Source organism: Curcuma longa, chromosome 3 (genome assembly GCF_044706935.1).
Source record: "Curcuma longa cultivar G26 ecotype Majalengka, Jawa Barat chromosome 3, ITB_CL_G26_1.1, whole genome shotgun sequence".
NCBI lineage: Eukaryota > Viridiplantae > Streptophyta > Magnoliopsida > Zingiberales > Zingiberaceae > Curcuma > Curcuma longa.
Genome location: NC_133863.1, coordinates 15128137 through 15149323, shown reverse-complemented (window position 1 = coordinate 15149323; position 21187 = coordinate 15128137). Strand labels below are relative to the sequence as shown.

The window sequence follows — 21187 nt, the reverse complement described above, 5'->3', positions numbered from 1 at the left end:
CAAAGAAGGGCGAAAAGGAAGGAGAATGCTAGGAGGCGCACCGGTTTATATAGGCGAGGCGTCGCCCCCACGACCGCCATTAACAAACGAACAACACCCTACGTTTGAATTAGTAATAGTACCTATTTCCTTAGGAATATACTAATAATAAATGGATAATCCGCATAATCAGCAAAATTATTTTATTATTATATTTTTCAAAAATATGCTGTGATTCAATAATGACCTACTACTATATTACAAAAATAAAAATTCTCCAACTGAAATTAGTGAAAAATGATAATAAAATATTTCAGCTTACATTATAATATATAATATACATTATTACATCCTAATCTCATATGTAATATATCATATGAATTAAAAGCTTTCTGCAAATTAGTTGTCCTATATTCTTGTCCACTAAAAAATCAAGCATTAAAATATTGACAAACTAGAGCTTGCCACGTGTATTTGTGGTATTTTTATATGTTATATATAAAATATTAGCATTTAATATTAGTAATTATCTTTAATAAATTAATATGTTAGATATTAACATTAATGTCAATGTGTGTAGAAATGAAAGGATCATCCCTTTCAGTTTCTACTCGTTAAATCATAAATGCCTTTTATTTATGTGTCTTAAACTAGTTTAGTTCGAAACAAGTATAAAAAGAATTTCGACAATTATTATAGAAAAAATAATTGAAACAAAGACCAAAAATTAAATAAAAATTTAGCTCAATGAAAATTTCTACGTTTGATTACAACAATAAAATTGTAATAATAATTTTTAAAATATTATCATTTTGCAGTACTTTTATAGTTGTATATATTTCTGTTTCCAATTATATTAATTATTTAAAGAATAGATATTTCTAATGGGAAGACAAATCCAACAGGCCAATTAATTGAATGAGTCGAGCAATCGAAAAGTTACACATAATGCATGAAATTGAACTTACAAAATTATTGGAAATTTATAGAAGAAAAAATTATTGATTACAGGATTGCCACTTCAGACACAAATAATGAAGAATAATGTTGCAGAATCATTAATGCGAATCATGAGAAAAAATCATCTAAAACATGTAAAAATATCCTCCCACAAATTCATTAAAATATGAAGAAAAAAAAACACAGGGAGCAATTAGTAAATTTATCAATGAATATCGTATAAAATTTCAATTTTTTTAATGTTTTAAAACTTATTTTCAAAATTTGATTTGCAAATGGAGAATTTTTAGACATAAAAATTTTTTATCTAAAAACTGTAGTAATATCAACAAATTCAAAGTTTATAATTAAATGTTGTGATCTCTATATCCAACAATTACAAATAAATAAAGTAACAAAGACAAAGTTACAAACAAGAACATGTGATGAAGTTTACGAAGGGAAAAGAAACAATCCTTTTACAATCATTCATAGGCAGATTTGAAGAAATTCATTTTAATTTAAATCTACTCAAATCTAATAGATTTAAAAGGACCCATTTTTCACAAGCTTAGAAATGACTTTTGGACTGAGCCATGTGATGAGCAAATGTTTCTATATATGACATACAATTGAGTCAATCAAGCTCAAAGTCAACTTCATTAAAAAGAAGAAAACAAGAAATCCAAGGCATTAAGAGGAAATTCCAAGTCTCAAAATCGATCACACTTGAAGAACACCCACTTAACTTTAAGCTCAGTAGACAAATGCTATGTGCATAATTGATGGATGATATCAAGGCTCACTAGTCTTCATCTTCTTCAACCTTCTGGCCGAAGCCTCTTGGCCCAGACCTTGCCTTCACCTTTACCTTCTTACCTCCCTTCTTCTTCTCCTCCTCCTCTTCCTTCTCAAACTTGTCCCTTTCTCTCTTCTGCAGGAAATCTTGCACCGCCAGGTAGATCACCTGCTCCGATTTCAAAACCGACGACGATTTACATCTCAAAAGCAAATCTTTACTCACTTCACGAAATCAAAATTTCTCCTTTAGGAAATCAACAGGAACACCAACAAAAAAGAGGAGGAAAAAAACTGTCTTAGAAAGGAGAGATCGGATTTTTACCCCAATGGTGAGAATGGAGAGAACGACGAAGGCGACGAAGAGGAGAATGGAGATGATGGTAGATGCAGCGCTGTCCTCGGCGGCGGCAGGAATCATCTGCTGAGCCTTCTCGATTGCTGCGTCCGCAGCGGGCGGCGGAACTTCTTCTGCGACGGCTGAAATCCGGCCAAATCGAGAGCTTTGGAGCCAATCGCCGCCCCCAGGTCTTCTCCTCCTCGGAGATAGAGGAGGAGAGGAGAGTGGAGGGCTTCTCCTTCCATTGAGGTAGAGATTGTGGGTGGTGAAGAATTTGGGAGCGGTGACGAGGAGGAACGGAGATGCGACTGGTACGGTTGCCATCCTTTCATCTGCTCATCCCCTTGGACAAGGTAGCAACGATATCTCTAATTCTAAGCCAAGAGCCATTGGATTGTCTATTGACGGCCACGATCTGAACTTTAGACTGTACCTCCAAAATTAGATATCTTCATCTATCATTGCGATTGTGCCCTCGCACAAAAATTCTCCTTTAAGATTCGACGAGTTTCTTCAAATTCTCAATATACCAACAGTCATCAACTCTGAAAAACTAGCAGCGATTAATTCTAATTAATTAATCTTTTATAAATTAATATAATTGCAAATTATTCTGCTTGTTGTCATTGTAATTTTTTTGAGAGAGGGAATATATATATATATATATATATTATTGTCCTTTAATTTTTTTTAATTATTTTGTCTTTGAATTTATTTTTCCAACTGAACAAGAACAAGTTAAGGGATAGATGAAAACAAGAGTCACTTCATCAATTCATTTTCTAAATTTAACCACTACAGATAAAATTAGGCTAGATTTTATTTATTAGCATGAAAAATATGATGTTGAAATGACACAAATATGCACAAATAATATTGTCAACGGTTAAAGTAAATTGTCAAATGCAAAGGAAGAGTAAGACAACTGATCAAGAAAAACACAAGTAAATTGTCATAAAAAAAAGCAAAATTAACTGTAGCTTATACACTGTAGTTCATCAATCAGGAACTGTTAATTCACAAATGGACACCTTTTCGAAAAAGAAACAACGCTCTCTATTCAAAAACAAGCTCCAAGAGATTGATGCGGCCTATTACATCTTTCACAAGAAAAAGAAAACATTATGCAAAGAAATTTTGCAAGGTGAGAGCACTTACATTGGCACATCTCCTAACATGACACCTAACTCAATTGATACGAAGAGAAAGTAAAACCTGCAGTACCTCCCGGGATACATTTCAGCTCGAGCTTCTGATAAGGGCTGCAATTTACCAAACCAAAGATCATTAAAACCTGACAAGATTTTTTGATGAATGATCAAAGAAATGCACGAAAAAAAATGGAGGATCCCAGAAACCTGCTATTTGGGTCATAATAGAAACCATTAATAGAACCGTCACTACACGAAAAGCAAACATAGTAGAAGCCTGCGATGGTCAGCCCACAGTCTATTCCAACATTCACAAAGTACTGCTCTTTCCATCTCTGGAAGATGGAAAAATGATTCACAAAATATTACATACATAAACTATATGATTATAACAACTGCGCTAAGATGGTTATTGAGTTACCATAAATATGTAAGGGTAATTACTCAGGTCCAAATTTTTGCCTCCATCAGCCTCAACCTGATTCTGGGGAGGAAAAAAAGGGGTTCAGAAAACAAGTCGCAGAGATGCAGATGCTATCAATAGATATTCACCAATAGGGGAGCAAAAGATTGAAATTTCAGCCAATGTCTAATATCATCCTCTGGCCTGTCAAAACAGTGAAGGAATCTATGTTAAAGGAAAACAAGAATAGCTTGTCATCATTTTGCACTTTGCAGAATAGGCATAGAAGTAATAAAAACTGCAAAGCCATACGTTGCTTCCCACTTTCCGGTGAAAAAGGTGTAATTCCTTCCATCAACAAGTTCTCCCTCCCAAAAAGTAACTACCTGAGAACCAAGGAACAGGAAAAAAAAAAGAATTTAATTGATGAAGAATGCAGAACCCAGATAAAATGGTTACTTCCTATGGCTTTTGAGATGATAAATATAATGTTAAAAGCACTATAAATGAATATATAAATACAGAAAGGATGAAGTTGGAAAATCTTACAGGGGTATCTGCTAAGGGGACGTTTAGTGCTTCCATTGTGCCACATAAATAACCATGATCGTTATCAATTCCTTGGATTCTCACATTAACCTTCCATGCTTCATCTTTTTGCAAGCTTGAAACGTTTTGAGTACCAGAAAAAGCCTGAAAAGGAAAGGTAGCTATCACAAATTTGTGGTGGCCATTTCTAGGATATAAAATGAGGACATGCGATAGAAGAATGAATGAAGAATGTTTGATATGGGAATATCAAAGGACCTTAAAATTCATACAAGCCAAAAATTATTGCATAAACCAAGATGGTTAGTCCTAACAAAAGCTCTTTGTTTCAGAAATGCACGCAAGAATAGAAATACTAACAGTTTAATAAGGCATCATAAGGATATCAGAAGGTTTAAAGATATTAAATACTCACCCTCCCAGCACTCAAAAGACTACAAGAAGGAGGTGGAGGATGTCCAGAACTTGAATCTTGTCCTGCAGATATTTTCACTCTTCAGTAATATAGAAGATGAACTTCAAAGATTGCTATGGGAATAAAAATTCACAGAAAGTGATCAAATAACATCTAGGTTACAAAACTATATCAAGCATCAAATAGACAGAATGTGAGAAAATGATGCTACAAAGTGCATGCCATAGATGAGCAGTCACCCGAAGTGGATCAATTAAGCTGCAAACCTGCATGATCGCCATACAAAACGAAAGACCAAAGACATTTTCACAACAAAGAAAAAAAATGTTTTTCATGTCCAGAAAATTGAGATTGTGAAGTTAAAAAAAAAAAAGAGCAATGTTTCATACATAGCAATGATTCAAATATTTCATGATCCATGCAGAAGTTCCGCAGCTAAATTAGTTGCTAATGCGGCAAACAATACCAAAAGTAACATTCAAAATTCATACAACTTTCTTCCCCGCAGATGTGTCCAACGGACCAACTAAATACCAACTCTCCAAGTAGAGAGAGAATGGATGCCGAAGATGAAAAATACTATTTTAACCACAAAAAAAATAAAAAAAGATACTGAACCCGCAAGCGGACATCTCATCATTCATCTGTAAGATCAATGGATAACGGAACTTGGAAACCGAAATCGAAGGAAAAAATAGAAAAAAAATCTTCTCCTAAAATGGAAAACCGATCGCCAAAAGAAATTAACCTAACAAAGCAAACGAACTTGCCCAAACCTAGGCTGCGACTGTGCAGAAAACCCTAGGAAGCCCCATTTCAGAAGCATTTTAGGTAGAAAGAGCCGAGATCGAAAGCCTCACCCAAGTCTTGAGAAGGCGTCGAGCTCTCCACTCTAACCGGCATCTTCCGCAATCAAATGTGATCACAAACTGGAGATCGAGAGCACGTCAAAGATACTGGTAACGGAGTGGGTGGGTCGACTTCTGACTCGCTGGGACGAACTGCTGAGGCCGGGGCTACCTAATGAGCCGGACTGTGCCAGGCCCGAGCCCATCAAGGGTCCACGGGTCCCAGACCAAACATGGGCTCGGCCCGGAAATCAATTTTTTTAAACAAAAATGATTAAAATTATTAGGAGGCTGATAACGGCTCCTTCTTCCTCCATCGTTTTCTGCGAAGCAAAACCTAAAAAGCCGCACAGAAAAGAAGGAGAGAGAGAGAGAGAGAGTCTTCATGGGCCTCGTACGGTCTCCCACGCCATTAATGACCCTCCTCCTGTCTCCTAACCTTTCCCTCTGCCACACTGCGCGCACACTCACCCGGTCTTAACTCCCTATAATCCTAGCCTCAGATCTACGTCAACGTCCTGCCATTGTTGGAGATCGAAATGCCTGACCTCGAAGGAAACATGCCTCCGCACCTCCGGATCTTTGCGATGCTGCTGTCTCCTCCAGCTTCCTTCTTCCTGCTCGCCGTCTTTCTCCTCCTCGCCGCCTCCTTGTCCTGTGGGAACTGTGAGGAGGCCGGGCTCGGTTTCCGCTTCTCTTTCGACGGATCGGTGAAAGATGGGAGCTTTGGGGCGGACTTTGATCTCTACGGCGACGCGGTGGTGAGTGGTTCGGCGGTCAGGATCACGCGTCCGGGAAATGCGAGCTCGGGGCGGATGGCGTACCGGAAACCGATCAGATTCTTCGGCGCCAAACTAGGGTTTTCCTCTTCCTTCTCTTTTTCTATCTCTCCCAGTGGCGGCGGCGGCGGCTTCGCTTTCTTCTTGTCCCCAACTGGTGCTCCTCTTGAAAGGGGGAACGACGGTCGTGCTGAATCCTCGACCAGTCTCATGGCAGTGAGCTTCGCGACGGCAAAAACTGGTAATCTAAGTGGAAGCCTCATCGAGATCAGTGTCTCCGGCGAGGTTTTGGCTAAAAGCAGCAGTCTTTCCGCCAATGGCTCGGTGTCCTACCTTAACAGAGAAACTTTGGGGAGACAAGGATTCAGGTTGGCGGAGTTGCATTCTTGGATTGATTTCGACGGAGACTCAAAGAGAATTCAGGTGAAACTTTGGCGAGACAAGGATTCGACGCCGATGAACTCACCGACTTCTTACGCCGTCGATTTGTCCAACGTATTGCGGCGAGAGGCAGTTTTGGTGTCTTTAACCTCTTGGAGTCGCAATTCCACGCAGGGCAGCAGCATCTACTCCTGGAATTTCACGGCGAGGCATGGAGCTCCATATCTGATGCATTCAGAGCCCCTGGATCCCAATTCATTCCTAGTACGGCCAACTCAGAGTCCTCTGGTGCATCCAAGAAGAGCTTATCCCTGGGGAGTCTTAATCGCCATGGTGTTCGCTGCTGCATGCGGAGCCATGTTGGCCTTCTTCTTCATGTTCGTGTGGGCGGAGCTCGGTTGGCGGTGGCCGGTGGCTCCTGTAGAATTTTCGGTAGGCGTCGACTGTGGAACGGCCGAAGCATCCGGAGAGAAGGGTCTCAAGAGTGGTAATAAGGAATAGAAGCTTTGAAGATGAAACATGCCGCCACTATTGTTGTGCATTCACGAGCCGCTGTTCAACTTTGTGGTTCCATGCTCGATGGAAGCTGTAGCTTTCGAAGCGGACTTGCTCCAATGCTATGATGTGCATCGAGAGATGGAGCTACTGCACCTGCCATCCCTGTAATAGAAGTCAAATCTGTGCCGTGCAATATTTTTGAGAATGAATTGGTTTTGCTGTATATTTCATTGGCCATTTTCTATAATTTGTCTAATTGATGTTCTCTGTGTTCTTCAGTTATTGGTAATAAATGCTCTTGCTGATCCTTTTTCTGAATGCTTCACATTCGACAGAGAGACAATTCATAGGTAGAGTACTAATGAACGTTTTTTTAGTATTCATAGATATATATAGATCTGCTTAATACATTCAAATCTATTCTAGTCTCATTCACCATTTCATCAAAATTTGTAGTATATCCATTTGCTCTCGGGGCATAATTGAATTAGTTACGACGGAACAGAATTGCTGATGTGAACAAGGACCGAATTTCAATAAAGCCAAAGCAATATCCTCTTCTATCGTGGTTACAGTTTTACCTCCTCATAGATGATCGTGGGATCGATTATATGAAACCGCTGGATGCCAAATTTCATCATTTACTGAAGCAGTATATCCATTGGATAATATCCTAAACTGACTAAATAATTAAGTCGGATAGTTATGGGTACATGATCTTGTTGTCACTCTTACTCACCACCACCATTAACATCTTCCTCCTTGCCTAAACTAAACGAAGCAATGACCAAATTAATCAAACAAACACTTGCGCTAACAAAGAGAAGTAGCGTTAGGTGTGCATGCATGTCAGCATCCCATGGACTCCCATCCACTTGTGCTTGATATTTTTGCTTCTTCCTTCCTTCTTTCTGTTCCACCTCGCATTTCCAAAATAATCCCATTTTTCTTCTTATTCTTCTTCTAGTTCTAGGAGCCATTTCGAACATAACTTTTAGATGGAAAGCGATGGAATTAGAGATAAGGAGTAAGAGATGGAGAGGATTCCACAAAGAAGAAAAAACAAAGGAATGAGATAACGAGGCTTGGTAGATCCAATTCAAGGCCACTTCTTCAAGTTCAATCTCTAATATCTAGTATCTACTCTACCATTTATCTTGACCTAAAACTAACAATTTTCAAAAAACCTTACAAATTTGTAAGATTTTTAAAATCTATATCGAAGAGAGATAGTGCTTGTTGAGGAAGAGAAAGTTGTCAAAGGAGGCAATGGCGTTGTCAAGGATGCTTTGGGTTTGCTACCTTTTAACATGTGCATTGTACCATAACAAAGAGGGAATATTGAGAATAGATTCCAAGTCTCGAGTTACATTTTGACAATTATAAAAAGGTTAAAAGAATTTTTGTTAAAAAACACAACCATAAGGAGTTTTTTTTTAAAAAATATAATTAATTGAATTTGTTTTTCTACTCATTTATTTAGAAAAATGCTAGAGCATACTAAAAAAATGAAGATGTAGACAAAAAAGCTTTTGATGATGTTAAATATATAATATCGATGATGCTAAGTATATCCATACAGACTGTAGAGATAAACTTGTACGCCGAGGACAAATTTTTATAAAAATATATCCATAATATGACACTTGAAATTGTATTTTTTTTGCAAAATTATAAGAATGAGGAATGTTCTAGATTTTTTTTCTATTTAATTTAGTTTGAATGAACGGACAAATTAAATATATAGAATTAATCAATTGGACTATGAGTTAATGTTAAGTGATTTGGACTACTAAAAAGCATATCACGAAATTAACGGGTAGATGGCGATTAAATTACATATGCTTTAAACAGCTAGTCAACCCGAACAAGGCACGTGGACACGGTTCACGTTCTCACAGTGGCTATCCACCGCCACCCACGCCATGTGAACCGAACCGGGCCAGGTAGCGTAATGGCTAAACGAACCAACCAATTAAATTACTGGATATTTCCCTCCATTTATTAATTTCTTACGCGCTTCGATATTTATTTTTCCAAGTCGTAATTTCATCAAACGTTCTGTCGGCGTGTATATAAAAGAGAGTGTGTGCTTAAAGGTAGGCTCAGAGAGGAGAGTGGAAAACCACACCTGAGCCTTTTCGCTCCTGCATCTTCTTCCCCTCCGACAAACGTCGCCGGAGCTGCAACCTGTTTCCTTGCAGTTTTATTTTAGTATCGTTCTTGATGAATGCTTTCCGTGGGCGAGCAGGGTGAGAGGAGGTCTACGTTTTCGGTCACGTAAAGGTAAGGTTTTACTTCATTTAAAGCAGAGAGGCGGAGGAGACGTTGAGCGGAGATGGGAGTTCAGGTCGCTGGGACGTGGTCCGCCTCCACGACGCCGTCGCAGGCCGCCGTCTTCGCTGCCGTTGTCTCCACCGTCGGGGCCGGCAAGCGGAAGGGCGTCGTGGGCTGCACGTTCCTTGGGGCTGGCGAATCGGCCAGGCTGCTGCGGACTCGGTCGATGGAGGTCGGGGGAGGCAGAGGAAGGCAGCCCCTTGGACATGGCTTTTTGCGCCGCCGCGCTTTCGGCGCCAGGACTGCGTGCTTCCCTTCTGGTGGCGGCGATGATGGTCGGGTGCAGGAGGATAATGTGGAGGAGTTTGTTCAGAGGTTGGAGGAAACGATTCTCGAGCTTCAGCAGCAACAAGGAAATGGAGGAGACGCATCCCTGTTCTCTGCTTCCTTTTGCCTCAACACGAGCTCATCGCCGTCGTTGAGCAAGCAAGAGCCTTCAACGGAGCCACCGTGGGTGCCGGTGAGGCCGGAGCCGCCGGACTGGCCCGGCCAGATCGTGCCGGCGAGCGTAGAGAAGAACGCGAACAGCGTGGAGCTACCCCTGTCGCTGCGGATCATAAAGCGGAAGAAGAGGTGGGAGGACGGCGGGTGGCTCCGGGAAGCGGGGGAGTCGGCCTACTGTTCCGTGAAGCGGGCCTTCTCCTCCATGGTCTTCATGATCCGCGAGCTCCAGAGCTACACGCTCCAAATGCGGGAGGAGCTCTTCCGCGAGGACTTCCAGGGGATCGTCGCGCGAGTTCACCAGGAGATGAATTCCTCCTTCGTCTGGCTCTTCCAGCAGATCTTCTCCTGCACGCCCACCCTCATGGTCTCCGTGATGCTCCTCCTTGCCAACTTCACCGTCTACTCCATGGGTCACCTCGATGCCCACGCCATGGCGGCTCCCAATCCGCAGACCCAATTGGAGAAAGTGGTGGTGGAGCACCGTCGCCGTATCCATCGCGATCAATCGTCAATCAAGACCACTTCGATTGGCAGGACCGCCTCCGTGGGCGGGAACGGCGGAGGCGGAGGTAGAAAGGCGGGGCCTGTGGCGGGGGCCACCGGGGACGGGCGATCGGATGAGGGATCCGTCGCATACAATACCGTTTTTCCAGACAGGATCTCAACAGCTCCGGGGACCGTAACCACCGAGGAGGGAGCGATGGCGGTGGAGCATGAGGAAGCTAGGGTTTGGAAAGGGATACTGGAGGAGGTATCGAAGATGCAAGGAAGCACAAGGGACGATGCCCTGATGGACGAGGAGACGCTCCGGCGGCTCGTCTCGCCCGTGGCAGTAGACCTCGAGGCCGATGACTACGCCGACTACTTGCGCACAGAGTTGACGTACCAGAACGCGCTGTCACAGGACCCGGAGAACGCCCTTCTGCTCGCAAACTTCGCCCAATTTCTCTACCTCGTCCTCCGCGACCATAGCAGGTACTTCTTCTCCCGGAAATTTATTTGTAGAAATGCCTCAGCCGAAATTAGTGAAGATTGATTTCCGGCGACAGGGCGGAGTACTACTTCAAAAAGGCGGTGGGGACGAAGCCGGTTGACGCGGAGGCGTTGAGTCGGTACGCGAGCTTCCTGTGGGTGGCAAGGAAGGACCTAGCGTCGGCGGAGGAGAGATTCCTAGAAGCCGTCGCGGCGGATCCCGGCAACGCCGCCTACGCAGCTGCCTACGCCCATTTCTTGTGGAACACCGGCGGCGACGATACCTGCTATCCGCTGGAAGCCGACGAGGCCGGCGCCTGATAGCTGCAAAACGATAAAATTAGTGGGCAAAATTTCATTTCACCCGAAGCTTTATCTTTATTTCCCAAAATACCCTCTGGAGCTGGAAAATGATATAATTAAACCTTTGATAGATTTCCAGATATATGTTGGGCTGAAATGAATTTTGCTTCGAAAATACACGTTTACTATAATGAATACGCTGAAGTATACAAAACACAAATGATGAGGAAAGATTGAATGGCCATGGATTTGTGGAGTAATTTACGACATCTTGTAATATCTTTTTTTGTGTTTTTGCAAATTGAATATATGTTTGTAGTTTAATCTTCAATTGGATGATAAATTGCATCAACTTGTAGATATTTGTTTAGTTTAACAAAGTATATGACCTTAAATTTCAATTAAATCAACACTAAAATGGTGTAGAAAATTTGATAGTCTTTAGTTTAAATGCTAAACTAAAGATTGAAATGTTGCAACACATGATTGAAACATTATGGATAAATGAGATGCCTAAGATTCATCAATGAATAGATGGTGAAGCATCTCCATCCTCGAGAAAGTCGATACGTACTGTGACGACGAAAACCATCCAACAATTAACACTTTAACAAGCAACCGTCGTCAGTGGCACGCAAAAATTCCACGACAAGGTAGCACCTCCCTGATGCAGGGACCTACAATTTCACTGAAAGGCCAAGCACACCGAGGAGTCGGACGAAGATGACATTAATTGCCCATTGTGTGGGATTAGAATCCACGACTCCATCTGCTTGCATCTGTAAGGAAGATGCCAATAACAAGAGGGGAAAAGGAATAAGCACCATACTATTGACTCCATTATCTAGCTAGCTAGCTAGCTATTTCACTGTGACAAGCAAGCAAACAAGCAAGCAAGCAACAAATAAAAGATGGATATATATATGTAGCAATTTAGTGGCGAGCATGATGGTAAAAGACAAGGTCAAGAATGTTGAATGTAAAAGTTAGGCTGTCTCCTCAGTCGCCTCTTATCTTAACAATGAACAACTCACCATGTTTGCTTAACGTGATGTTTAACATGCAGGTCGCTATCTGTCTTTTTGAGAAAGTCACCATGTCAGTGTTCTATAACAGGGTTTTTAAAAACAATTAATAATTGTAATGGAGATATACACACTGGAGGAAGAATGCTGCACGTTGTTTGGACTGAGTACAAGGAGTGAGATTGGATGACCAAATTAAAATGATCACTTTTAATTCAGTTGCAAATTCAAAACATATAATAAGTTTTCTTCTGTTCTGGGCATGCAATATATATGCTTCTGTCTCCTTGCAAATAAAGTGACTGATATCAGATTTGTGCACTCCGATAAACTTGTTCTTGAGCACAGACTCTTCTTTACAGTGAAGATTACAGAAGAGTAGAGCATTTGGAAACCATTAACCATTGGTGGGGCAAAGATAAACTTACTACATGATTCTGGATCACTAGCAATAGCAATTTGTGTTTACTGAATATAATGCTAATGGGGTGGGTGGATCGGGCTTTTGTAGACCAAACCGACTAGCTAACTAGGACTAGGAGGCTAACTAGCTTGCTAGCTAGACGAAACAAACGGGCTAAGCTGACGTAAATATTAAGTTGGGTTAGACATGGTGGATCAAGAATGACTTTAAAATCTTGTAACAATTTTGACATTTTGTCTCAATGGTCGAATTGGCAGTGAGAATAACGCAATTGAAGTGACAGAGTTTGATTGATTGCCTATGATGAAAGTAAAATGAAAGCTGTGTATTACAAAGTTCTAAATGGGAAATAGTTCATCTTGCTGGCTGGGCATAGTTTCCCAATCCAAAACAAACCATTAAAAAGGGTAAACCCTTAACATTCAATGTTCAATTTTGTTTTTAGTAGACTTGCAAAATGATTCAGTCACGGACTACCACTAGAGTGCGGAAAAAAAGATATATCATCGTTGGAATTAAATGCATCCTCTCTTGTTAGACAGTTTTGACCGATGTTGAAGAGAAACTTGATGACAGTTTTGGAGAGAGGCGTCTACTTTTTTGCTGAAGACTGACTAGAGTAAAGTCGGACGTAATTTTGAACCCTTGGATCCCCGTTCAGCAGCAGCACCACGGTCGGCGACCTTTTGAATCTGATCAGAGAACTCATTTGCCTGTGAGAAAACTCAAAAGCTAAGTTGAAATAGAAATAAGAACTGCAAGCTTCTCCACAGGAAACCAAACTATCCATACAGTTTCAACAGCTACATTGAAAACACTAAAGCTTAAATGACAATCTATGCAGTAAAAAATAATGTTTATCTAGATTTTGAATGCCAAATCTCATTATGCTTATGACGGGGAAAAGAATCGAGACTATTTGTCTCTTTAACTTAAAACCATACCGTGGTAAAAGGATGGCCATTTGTAGAATAGTTATTTTATTGCCTATGAATTTCTTTGGAGCAAATATACTCATGTTTGGTTGCGAAATTGAACACAGCGCAAGTCATTTCAAATTTATAAGAAATAGTAATTCTTTGCTAAATGACTAATCCCTTTCTGTTTCATCCTAATTTATTCCATCCTTCAAACAATATATTCAATTATTCCGATCAGAATAACTATACATGCTGTAAAGTCCAAACCAGCTAATCCATCTAGACATGTCATAGGTCCAAACAAGCCAATTGGGGTGGTGAGTCCAAATGGGCTGCATAGCATGGTTAGGCGAGCGGGATTTCAACTGTTCTACAAGAATAAGATGTCCTCCATCCTAAATTGGAATTCTTACAATAACAACATCACCTCTGGGATTATTAACAACTTGGTTGGTGAGAAAGTCACATAAAAAAAGTTGTTCCAAGAATAATGACAAAAAAAAAGGAGATATAAGGAACATCAGAACACAACCTATGAAGTACTTAAAAGAAATAAAATTATAAGGAAAATGTATTCCACCCTTACCTTTTCATCTATCCACATTAGAGTGCTCAGCTGATTGTCAAGTATTCGCACAACAACATCAAGTGGATTCATGGTATCAATCATATCCAGGCCACCACCCTAAACGAGTATATATAGAATGAGCATTCACAGTTGTGAGATTTCGCTGAGACACAAACACTTGCAGGATTATACCTGAGAAGCGTTCACTGTTTGAATTATTGATTTCACTTGTTCAGTCATATTTTGCATTTCTCTTTCAATAAACTCTGCTTGTTCATACCTGACATTAACAGATGATTCAGCATGCAGCTAATGATAGGTATGCTTCTCAAACCCATCAATTTGTAACATCTTCTAAGGAAAATCTAGGAGAAAAATAAAATTTAAACAAGAAAATAATGCTAATACTGGTAACTACAAGTATCACTTTGTATACTAATGCCATTTTGAGTGGGGGCTTGTTATTAGCTAAATTGTGGCTGCTTTGAGACCAATTCATAAATCTTATAAAAGGTGCCTCTACTTGTCTGTCAGAATGCCAAAGCTATTCTTGAAATGAGTATCAAAGATCAAAGTACTTTTTTCCCACTTCAACTACAACAATAATATTAGCATCAACAAGCTGCGTTACTTTCAACTATTTAGCTAGGCTACATGGGCTTGTCCCCTCTATTGAATTCTGTGCAATATATCTCTCCATTGCCTCCCACCTATGCAAAATAATTAACTAATTGTCATACTCGTGTGAGACTAAAGATCAATCTTTGATTTTTGATGCTGATATAAACTGTGAGAGATATAAACCTCCAGAATCTTCTTTCTATTCCGCCAGTTTGACATCAAGATGATTTCAAAATGTTGAACAGATGAAAAGAAGACAGGTGAGGAGATGAACAGTCTATGGAAATACAAGAGGAAGAATGTTTGCACATTTGAAGAAATAAAGTAAACACCAGATATGTCAATATAAGCATTGATATTATCGAAATATCAACGGCAAAGAAAAGTTCCTGTAGCCATCTCAAAGGACAGTAAAAGGAATAAAAATGGACAGTATGGTTTATCTAACATTGATTGTTAATGAATTCTCGTCAACATTGAGTGTCACATCTCAAATCAATAATAGAGTGAGTTGAAGTCATGGAAATAATATCTCTTGCATGCCAATGGTAAGACCATGTACATTGACCCTACCAAGGGGCTTCCTGTAATGATAGGAGGTCTGTGCACTAGGTCTATCTTTTCAAATCCATATCAAAACAACAGTAAGTTATAGCATAGGTTTAAGCTTCAGATGAAAATCTTTACCAGTTGATTGTCAGTGACTCACAGCAGTTCTTGCTTCTAAGGGAGGAAAGCAAATTAAGTATTGCTAGCACCAACATGTTGAGTAGTATCATGGAATATACATGTGCCAGGCGAGCATAAGGATTAGAGTGATTCTGCCCCTCAAGGCAAACACTATTTTGCTATACATTTGAATTGGCTATGTTTCGGATTTGTTTTCAGTCAATGTTATCATTTTATTAGGCAATAGTGTAGCTTACATCCCCTAGTTTTTATTCAGCTACACTTATTAGGCAATAGTGTAGCTTACAACTCCTAGTTTTTATTCAGCTACACTTCTCTCAAAGAAACAAGTGCAAGAATCTATCAATAAGACCATTTGATAATCTCACATATTTTGATGCAGGATTTATCAAGGGGCACATATGCAGATTGTGTTGCTCCAGGGTTTTTGTACCAAAGAAAAAAATTACAGATTGCCATAAAATTGGTTCAACAATTCCGGAAAACAATTTTTTAATCAGATAATAAAATTTATTTTGAAAAATATCAAAAAAATAAATATGCCAATCATGACTAAATGTACTGTACAAGGACAGCATCATTCACATTATAATTCTAGGATTTCCAATAGAATCTTTTTTCTCTACTAGTATAAACACAACCCATCCTAATGAATGAATCAAGATTCATTTGAATTAATCAGCTCTAATTATTTCAAGCAAATTCCAAAGATTGTGGATGACCAACTGCAACCCATCCTAATGAAAGAATCAAGATTCATTTGAATTAATCAGCTCTAATTATTTCAAGCAAATTCCAAAGATTGTGGATGACCAACTGCAACATTAGTTTGTTCTTGTACTATGAGCAACTGCTATCCCCAATTTAAACTTTAGCAGGAATTTAAATAAGAGCATAAAGTACTTAGCAACCACAATCATGTTACGACCTACCCTACTCAATGTACATTTGTATTGGATTAGCAATTCAAACTAGAACAATTTTATTTCATTATTTATTGTAGAAATACACTACAACTCAATATTATGAAACCACAATAACGTCAAAGGGTCAAGGAAGGAAATAAAAAGTAATTCTAAAACTTCAATATGAAATTAATCACTCAACTAACATTGAATCTCTCACTGAAGTAGCTTCATCTTCTAAAAGCAATGACCGTTCGTCTTTGTATATGCGCTCAGCTTCTGCTTCCATGCTCTCCAGAGCTTTGTCAACCTTGAGGCTCAAAAAAAAAAAAAAAACAGAAAAATAGAAGACGAGAAATATGATGGAACATCCAAAAGCTTCCTAAAATCATCTAAATTAGGAATTTAGTTGAGATTATTGCAAAAGCATTTATGGTTCAAGGGCCAGAATATGGTTTGTGATTGGCAAGAAAGTTAAGAAGATCTCTTACTCAAATTTATGCAGGATATGTTTATGTGCTATTGGTGAATGTGCAGCCAATTTTATGGTTGGAACATTAGGCAACCTTTCATGTCAACACTTTGGGGAATGTATCAGATTAGAGCGAGTTCAAAAAAGTCTAATGTTCAACCGACCAACAAACGCTATTTGAGCAACTAAGGTACCAGGATTGAGTATCGTCTGGGTTCATTAACATTATACACAATCTAGAATTAATCTATTGAGAATGTCTTTATGCAGTATATATTTAAGATGAAAAAACAAATCATTGTACAACAAACCAGTTTAGCTATCGTATAAAATCCTTACCATTTTGGCCAAGAACCAAGTCTCACAAGGACAGATTTTTAAATGCTAATATTACAAGGCTAAGATGAACCAGCAAAGGCACAACTACAGCTATGGTTCCCCAAAAATTAAATATATATGAGCCAAGTGAATCAAGAAACATAAGAGCACGCCCACAAATGGCATTTGAAAGATAAGGAAAAAGTAATTCTATTAGTAAAATCTGAGAGTCAGTTGCAACAAACCTCCTGCTGATGTGTTTCAATTAATTCAAGCTGTCGTTGTAAGCTAGTTTGATACTCAACAACTTTTGCCACCTCAGCCTAGAAATTTACAGACAAAATCATGCAAGTAGATGTGATTAAGTCATTCAGCATTATATATAAGTAGAGAATGAGGTGTTGTATCAATAGCATGAGCTGGCAGTCTACTAATAATTATGGAACACTGTAGACTAATGAAAATACAGAGTAAAGCTTCTCACAGAAATGTGTGTGCTTTACAATAACTTCAAGTTCCTTGCGACCAAAACATGATTATGATCCAGTTTGCAAAAATATGGCACGATTAACAAAATACTAACCCTTTAAGATCTATCAGGAAGATATTTGCATTTCATTATAGAAATAGACCAATTACAAGTTAAAAATTTTACATTAAAAACAATATACGGCATATCTTAACTAAGGTTGGTTAAACTAGATCAAAAATGAAAAACAATAGCCACTAAAATTGGGTATATAAAATCCTCATTTCAAATTAGATGGTGTTGCATTGTGCAGATTGTTCCTATGCTAAACTATATGGACCAAAGCTTCAAGAATTGCACAAAATCCAATAGAAAGAAAGACATGGAGTCCACTTATTGATTGGCGAAGAATTCAAGGATTTATATGATGATCCTGCAGGATTTTTTTAAAATATAGAAACCATCTTATCGCAAACCAGCTTGTTCACTGTCTACCTCAAGTCTAATAAGAATATCACGGTTTTGCAGAATCCTCCTATCCCATTCAGCTATTGCTGTAGCCTGCTTTTGGAATTTTGCAGTGCGCTCTTGTAGCTCAGCATTCCAATCCTTAATAATCTGGTTAAACATAAAGTCAAGTACTTGAGTAGAAAGAAAAGGATGGCACGCATATAGCTGCTTCATTAGTATATTTTGTTATATAAAGTAAATATTTTGCCATAAATATATTTTTCCAATATTTATTAAAAAATGGACCACATATGCACTATATAATGGGTCAACCAGATATTGTCTTCATAAACTTTTTAGATCCTCAGTGAAATAACAAAGACCAATATGACTTCAAGTACATTAAAGTATTTCAATCTTGAAGAGATTTCTCAAACAGTATATCACTAATACTTGTCATTTGACAGAAACTAGTATAAAAGCATACTTCCTCAACAGTTTTTCCAGCAATCTCTGATGGCAACTTGGGTGCTTGAGCAGCTGAAGTGGTTGTAGAAAGTCTGTAACCCATAAACCAAAAGGAGAAAAACAACATGTCTCTCAGATAGTAGATATGTGTAATAATCACTCCTTTAGTGGGAAGAAAACAAAACAAAAATAAAAGGTTGGTCAAAAAAGTGCACAAACCCGCCACTAGCAGCTTGAACAGCCGGCGTTAAAGCTTGACTTGTAACAGAACTACTAGAAAAACTTGAAGATGCCGAAATGGAGGAACCTAAGGAAGACAAAAGTTGAGAATGCACTTAGAAATTATACTTTAATCTGTAAAAAAGGAATGCTGCACAATGCAATGCAATGCAGAGAATGTGGTTAATGCACGCAACAACATATCAAGAAACATAATATTGTAATATCAAGCATATTAACCAAATATAGTAAGACAGTTGAGATAAAAGAATTAAGCAACAAATTGAATCCTTCTCTCAACCCGCCCATTAATATCTTCTACCTTTCATTGTGGCCCCTAAGCCTCTTTTATCTTGTTATTTGGGGCATGAACTCTCACATAATGCATTCATTTTTACCTCCCATTATTAATATACTTTTCCACTACAAAGAAATTTATTGTAAGAAGTTTGAGATAAAAAGTTAAATGACAAATTGAATCCTTCACTAAACCATGCCAACTAATATCTTCTACATTTTCTTGTGGACCCTAAGCCTCTACTATCCTGTTATTTGGAGCATGAACGCACACATAATACATTAAGTTTTGCCTCCCATTATTAAGTACTTTGCTCCACAAAGAAATTGTATTCGATAAAATATTTTAGTTTCACAAAGAATATGGTGGGCAGATTATGTTTGGTCGAAAACTGGATAAGTCCATTTCAACACTTACATAAGTATCATTAGTCCATATGATCCAAGCAACAAAGTTAGTGGATTAGCTTGTCATGACCCTGCTCGATGAGAGAATTTGCCCCACAAGACAGGAGGCATGCAACATGTTCTAAAATGCACCCATTTTTTCTGAGATTTCTAAGTTTATCATATATGAATATACCTAACAAAGCGGCTGCTGGTGCAGGTTGAAGTGGAGTGGATGTTATTGTTGATGCCGTCGTGGAGAGAGCCAGAGCCGTGGGTGTTGATATACCAAAGCTTGGGAAAGCAAGAGTCGGTGTGCTACTTGATGTGGTTTTCGAAGCAGAGGCTGTGGCGGCAGATGCAGCTGCTGCTGGAGACGATGAAGGAATTGGAAGTGACAGAGGAGATGCAGCAGACGAAGGGGCTGCTGGAGCAAACAACGAGGAAGACGTAGCTATAGGTGTCACGGCAGGCGGAGAAGTACTGCTTGCAGTTGTGACGGTTGGTGCCACGCTTGATACGTGCAGTGCGGGAGAAGACCCAAATCCAAATGACGGAGTCGAAGGCTTTGCAGCAGTAGGAGCGGAGAAGATAGATGCACCGGCGGGAACTGATGTAGCAGCATTGGTAAACCCAAAGGAAGGTTGGGACGCAGCAGATGTCGGAGTCGCAAAAGAAAATCCAGTTGCCAAGGTGGATGAGGTGGTCGCGGCAGCAACTGGTGCGGACGAAGTAGTACTACCAGATGACACGGCAGCGAACGAACTCGGAACAAAGGAACTGCCACTTCCAAAAGAGAAAGGAGAGGTCGAAATGCTGGTGATGGCAGGAGAGGTAGTAGCGGTAGAAGAAGAAGCAGAAGATGAGAATAGAGGGGACGCAGAGGAGGACGCAGAAAACGGGGATATGAAGGATTGAGCTGGAGCAGACGGAGCCGGCACAGAAAAGGCGGGGGGCGATGAGGACGTAGCAAATGAAGGCACGGAAGGTGCGGCACTGGCTGGCGAAGCAAACAGTGTCGGAGCCGAGGACAAGGACAGCGCCGGCGCCGGAGTGGATGCAGATGTACCAAACAGCGGAGAGGCAACAGTGGAAGACGAACCGAAGCCGAAGTTGGGAGTCGAAGCACCCAATCCAAAACCAAAACTAGGGCTTGAGGAAGCGGAAGGTGCGGCGGATGCTGAGGAGGCTGAGGGAAAGGAGACAGAGATGGGTTTGGGAGCAGACACCGCCGGCGAGGAAAAGAGACTGAGGGTAGTAGCGGCGGAGGATGGAGCCGATGGCGGGAAAAGACTGGAGGTAGTAGCAGCGGAAGATGGACCCGATGGGGGGAAAAGACTGAAGGTAGTAGCGGCGGAAGATGGAGCCGACGGCGAGAAAAGACTGGAGGTAGTAAAGGCGGAGGACGCGGCCGATGAGGAGCCAAAGGTTGAGACGCCGAAGAGAGATGGGGAGGAAGCGGCGGAGGAAGAAGCGCCCAGGGAGAAACCAGTGGCGGAAGATGAGGCGGTGGGAGCGAAGGAGAAGGGGGAGGTGGAGGCGGCGGAGGAGAAGGAGAACGGGGAGGAAGCGGAAGACATTGAGGGTTGGGATGGAAAGGAGAAGGACGACGACGAAGAAGACGACGAGGAAGAGGAGGAAGAGTTGAAGTTGAACGCCATGGTTTCGGCTCTCCCGATCTCCCGCTCGACACCGGCGGAGGAGATTTCTAGGGGTTTGGTTCATCCAAGTGTTAAAGTCATAGTGAGAAAGCTCGTACTAGTGGGCTTGCCTGTTGTCCGGCCCACTTAGATAATAGCAGAATAATTGTTTATTTTG

The 21187-nt window shown here is 40.2% G+C and overlaps 5 protein-coding genes across 5 annotated transcripts; 2 read left to right on the top strand and 3 right to left on the bottom strand.

Annotated features, from left to right (window-relative positions):
- Positions 1-1418: 1418 nt before the first annotated feature.
- On the bottom strand, positions 1419-2422 carry LOC141825312 (uncharacterized). Its single transcript, XM_074712702.1, has 2 exons — positions 2042-2422; positions 1419-1885 (listed from the first exon to the last, which is right to left on the bottom strand). Exons 1-2 carry the CDS (start codon positions 2378-2380, stop codon positions 1724-1726), a joined length of 501 nt encoding a protein of 166 aa, XP_074568803.1. The 5' UTR covers positions 2381-2422; the 3' UTR covers positions 1419-1723.
- A 620-nt stretch (positions 2423-3042) lies between these two features.
- Positions 3043-5549, bottom strand: LOC141825070 (uncharacterized). Its single transcript, XM_074712447.1, has 8 exons — positions 5435-5549; positions 4575-4636; positions 4160-4303; positions 3923-3996; positions 3760-3814; positions 3629-3691; positions 3415-3542; positions 3043-3318 (listed from the first exon to the last, which is right to left on the bottom strand). Exons 1-8 carry the CDS (start codon positions 5475-5477, stop codon positions 3240-3242), a joined length of 648 nt encoding a protein of 215 aa, XP_074568548.1. The 5' UTR covers positions 5478-5549; the 3' UTR covers positions 3043-3239.
- Positions 5550-5982: 433 nt separating this feature from the next.
- On the top strand, positions 5983-7083 carry LOC141822791 (uncharacterized). Its single transcript, XM_074710118.1, has one exon. It carries the CDS (start codon positions 5983-5985, stop codon positions 7081-7083), a length of 1101 nt encoding a protein of 366 aa, XP_074566219.1.
- Positions 7084-9205: 2122 nt separating this feature from the next.
- LOC141824198 (uncharacterized) lies at positions 9206-11467 on the top strand. Its single transcript, XM_074711440.1, has 2 exons — positions 9206-10836; positions 10911-11467. Exons 1-2 carry the CDS (start codon positions 9419-9421, stop codon positions 11152-11154), a joined length of 1662 nt encoding a protein of 553 aa, XP_074567541.1. The 5' UTR covers positions 9206-9418; the 3' UTR covers positions 11155-11467.
- A 1422-nt stretch (positions 11468-12889) lies between these two features.
- Positions 12890-21054, bottom strand: LOC141822757 (uncharacterized). Its single transcript, XM_074710088.1, has 9 exons — positions 19566-21054; positions 18686-18773; positions 18486-18558; positions 18044-18166; positions 17325-17402; positions 16496-16599; positions 14266-14353; positions 14092-14190; positions 12890-13298 (listed from the first exon to the last, which is right to left on the bottom strand). Exons 1-9 carry the CDS (start codon positions 21028-21030, stop codon positions 13200-13202), a joined length of 2217 nt encoding a protein of 738 aa, XP_074566189.1. The 5' UTR covers positions 21031-21054; the 3' UTR covers positions 12890-13199.
- Positions 21055-21187: the final 133 nt, after the last annotated feature.

Bases quoted from the DNA above. Each gene is read 5' to 3' on its own strand.
- LOC141825312 (XM_074712702.1), bottom strand. From the start codon at position 2,380: ATGGCAACCGTACCAGTCGCATCTCCGTTCCTCCTCGTCACCGCTCCC. The intron at 1,886-2,041 runs GTAAAAATCCGA...AAATCGGAGCAG, and splicing joins TCTCCATTCTCACCATTGGG to GTGATCTACCTGGCGGTGCA.
- LOC141825070 (XM_074712447.1), bottom strand. From the start codon at position 5,477: ATGCCGGTTAGAGTGGAGAGCTCGACGCCTTCTCAAGACTTGG. The intron at 3,692-3,759 runs GTGAATATCTAT...TTTCCTCCCCAG, and splicing joins AATCTTTTGCTCCCCTATTG to AATCAGGTTGAGGCTGATGG. The intron at 3,319-3,414 runs GTTTCTGGGATC...GGTAAATTGCAG, and splicing joins TATTATGACCCAAATAGCAG to CCCTTATCAGAAGCTCGAGC.
- LOC141822791 (XM_074710118.1), top strand. From the start codon at position 5,983: ATGCCTCCGCACCTCCGGATCTTTGCGATGCTGCTGTCTCCTCCAGCT.
- LOC141824198 (XM_074711440.1), top strand. From the start codon at position 9,419: ATGGGAGTTCAGGTCGCTGGGACGTGGTCCGCCTCCACGACGCCGTCG. The intron at 10,837-10,910 runs GTACTTCTTCTC...TTCCGGCGACAG, and splicing joins GTCCTCCGCGACCATAGCAG to GGCGGAGTACTACTTCAAAA.
- LOC141822757 (XM_074710088.1), bottom strand. From the start codon at position 21,030: ATGGCGTTCAACTTCAACTCTTCCTCCTCTTCCTCGTCGTCTTCTTCG. The intron at 14,191-14,265 runs GTATAATCCTGC...ATACTCGTTTAG, and splicing joins AAACAGTGAACGCTTCTCAG to GGTGGTGGCCTGGATATGAT. The intron at 13,299-14,091 runs GTAAGGGTGGAA...GTTTTCTCACAG, and splicing joins TAATGTGGATAGATGAAAAG to GCAAATGAGTTCTCTGATCA.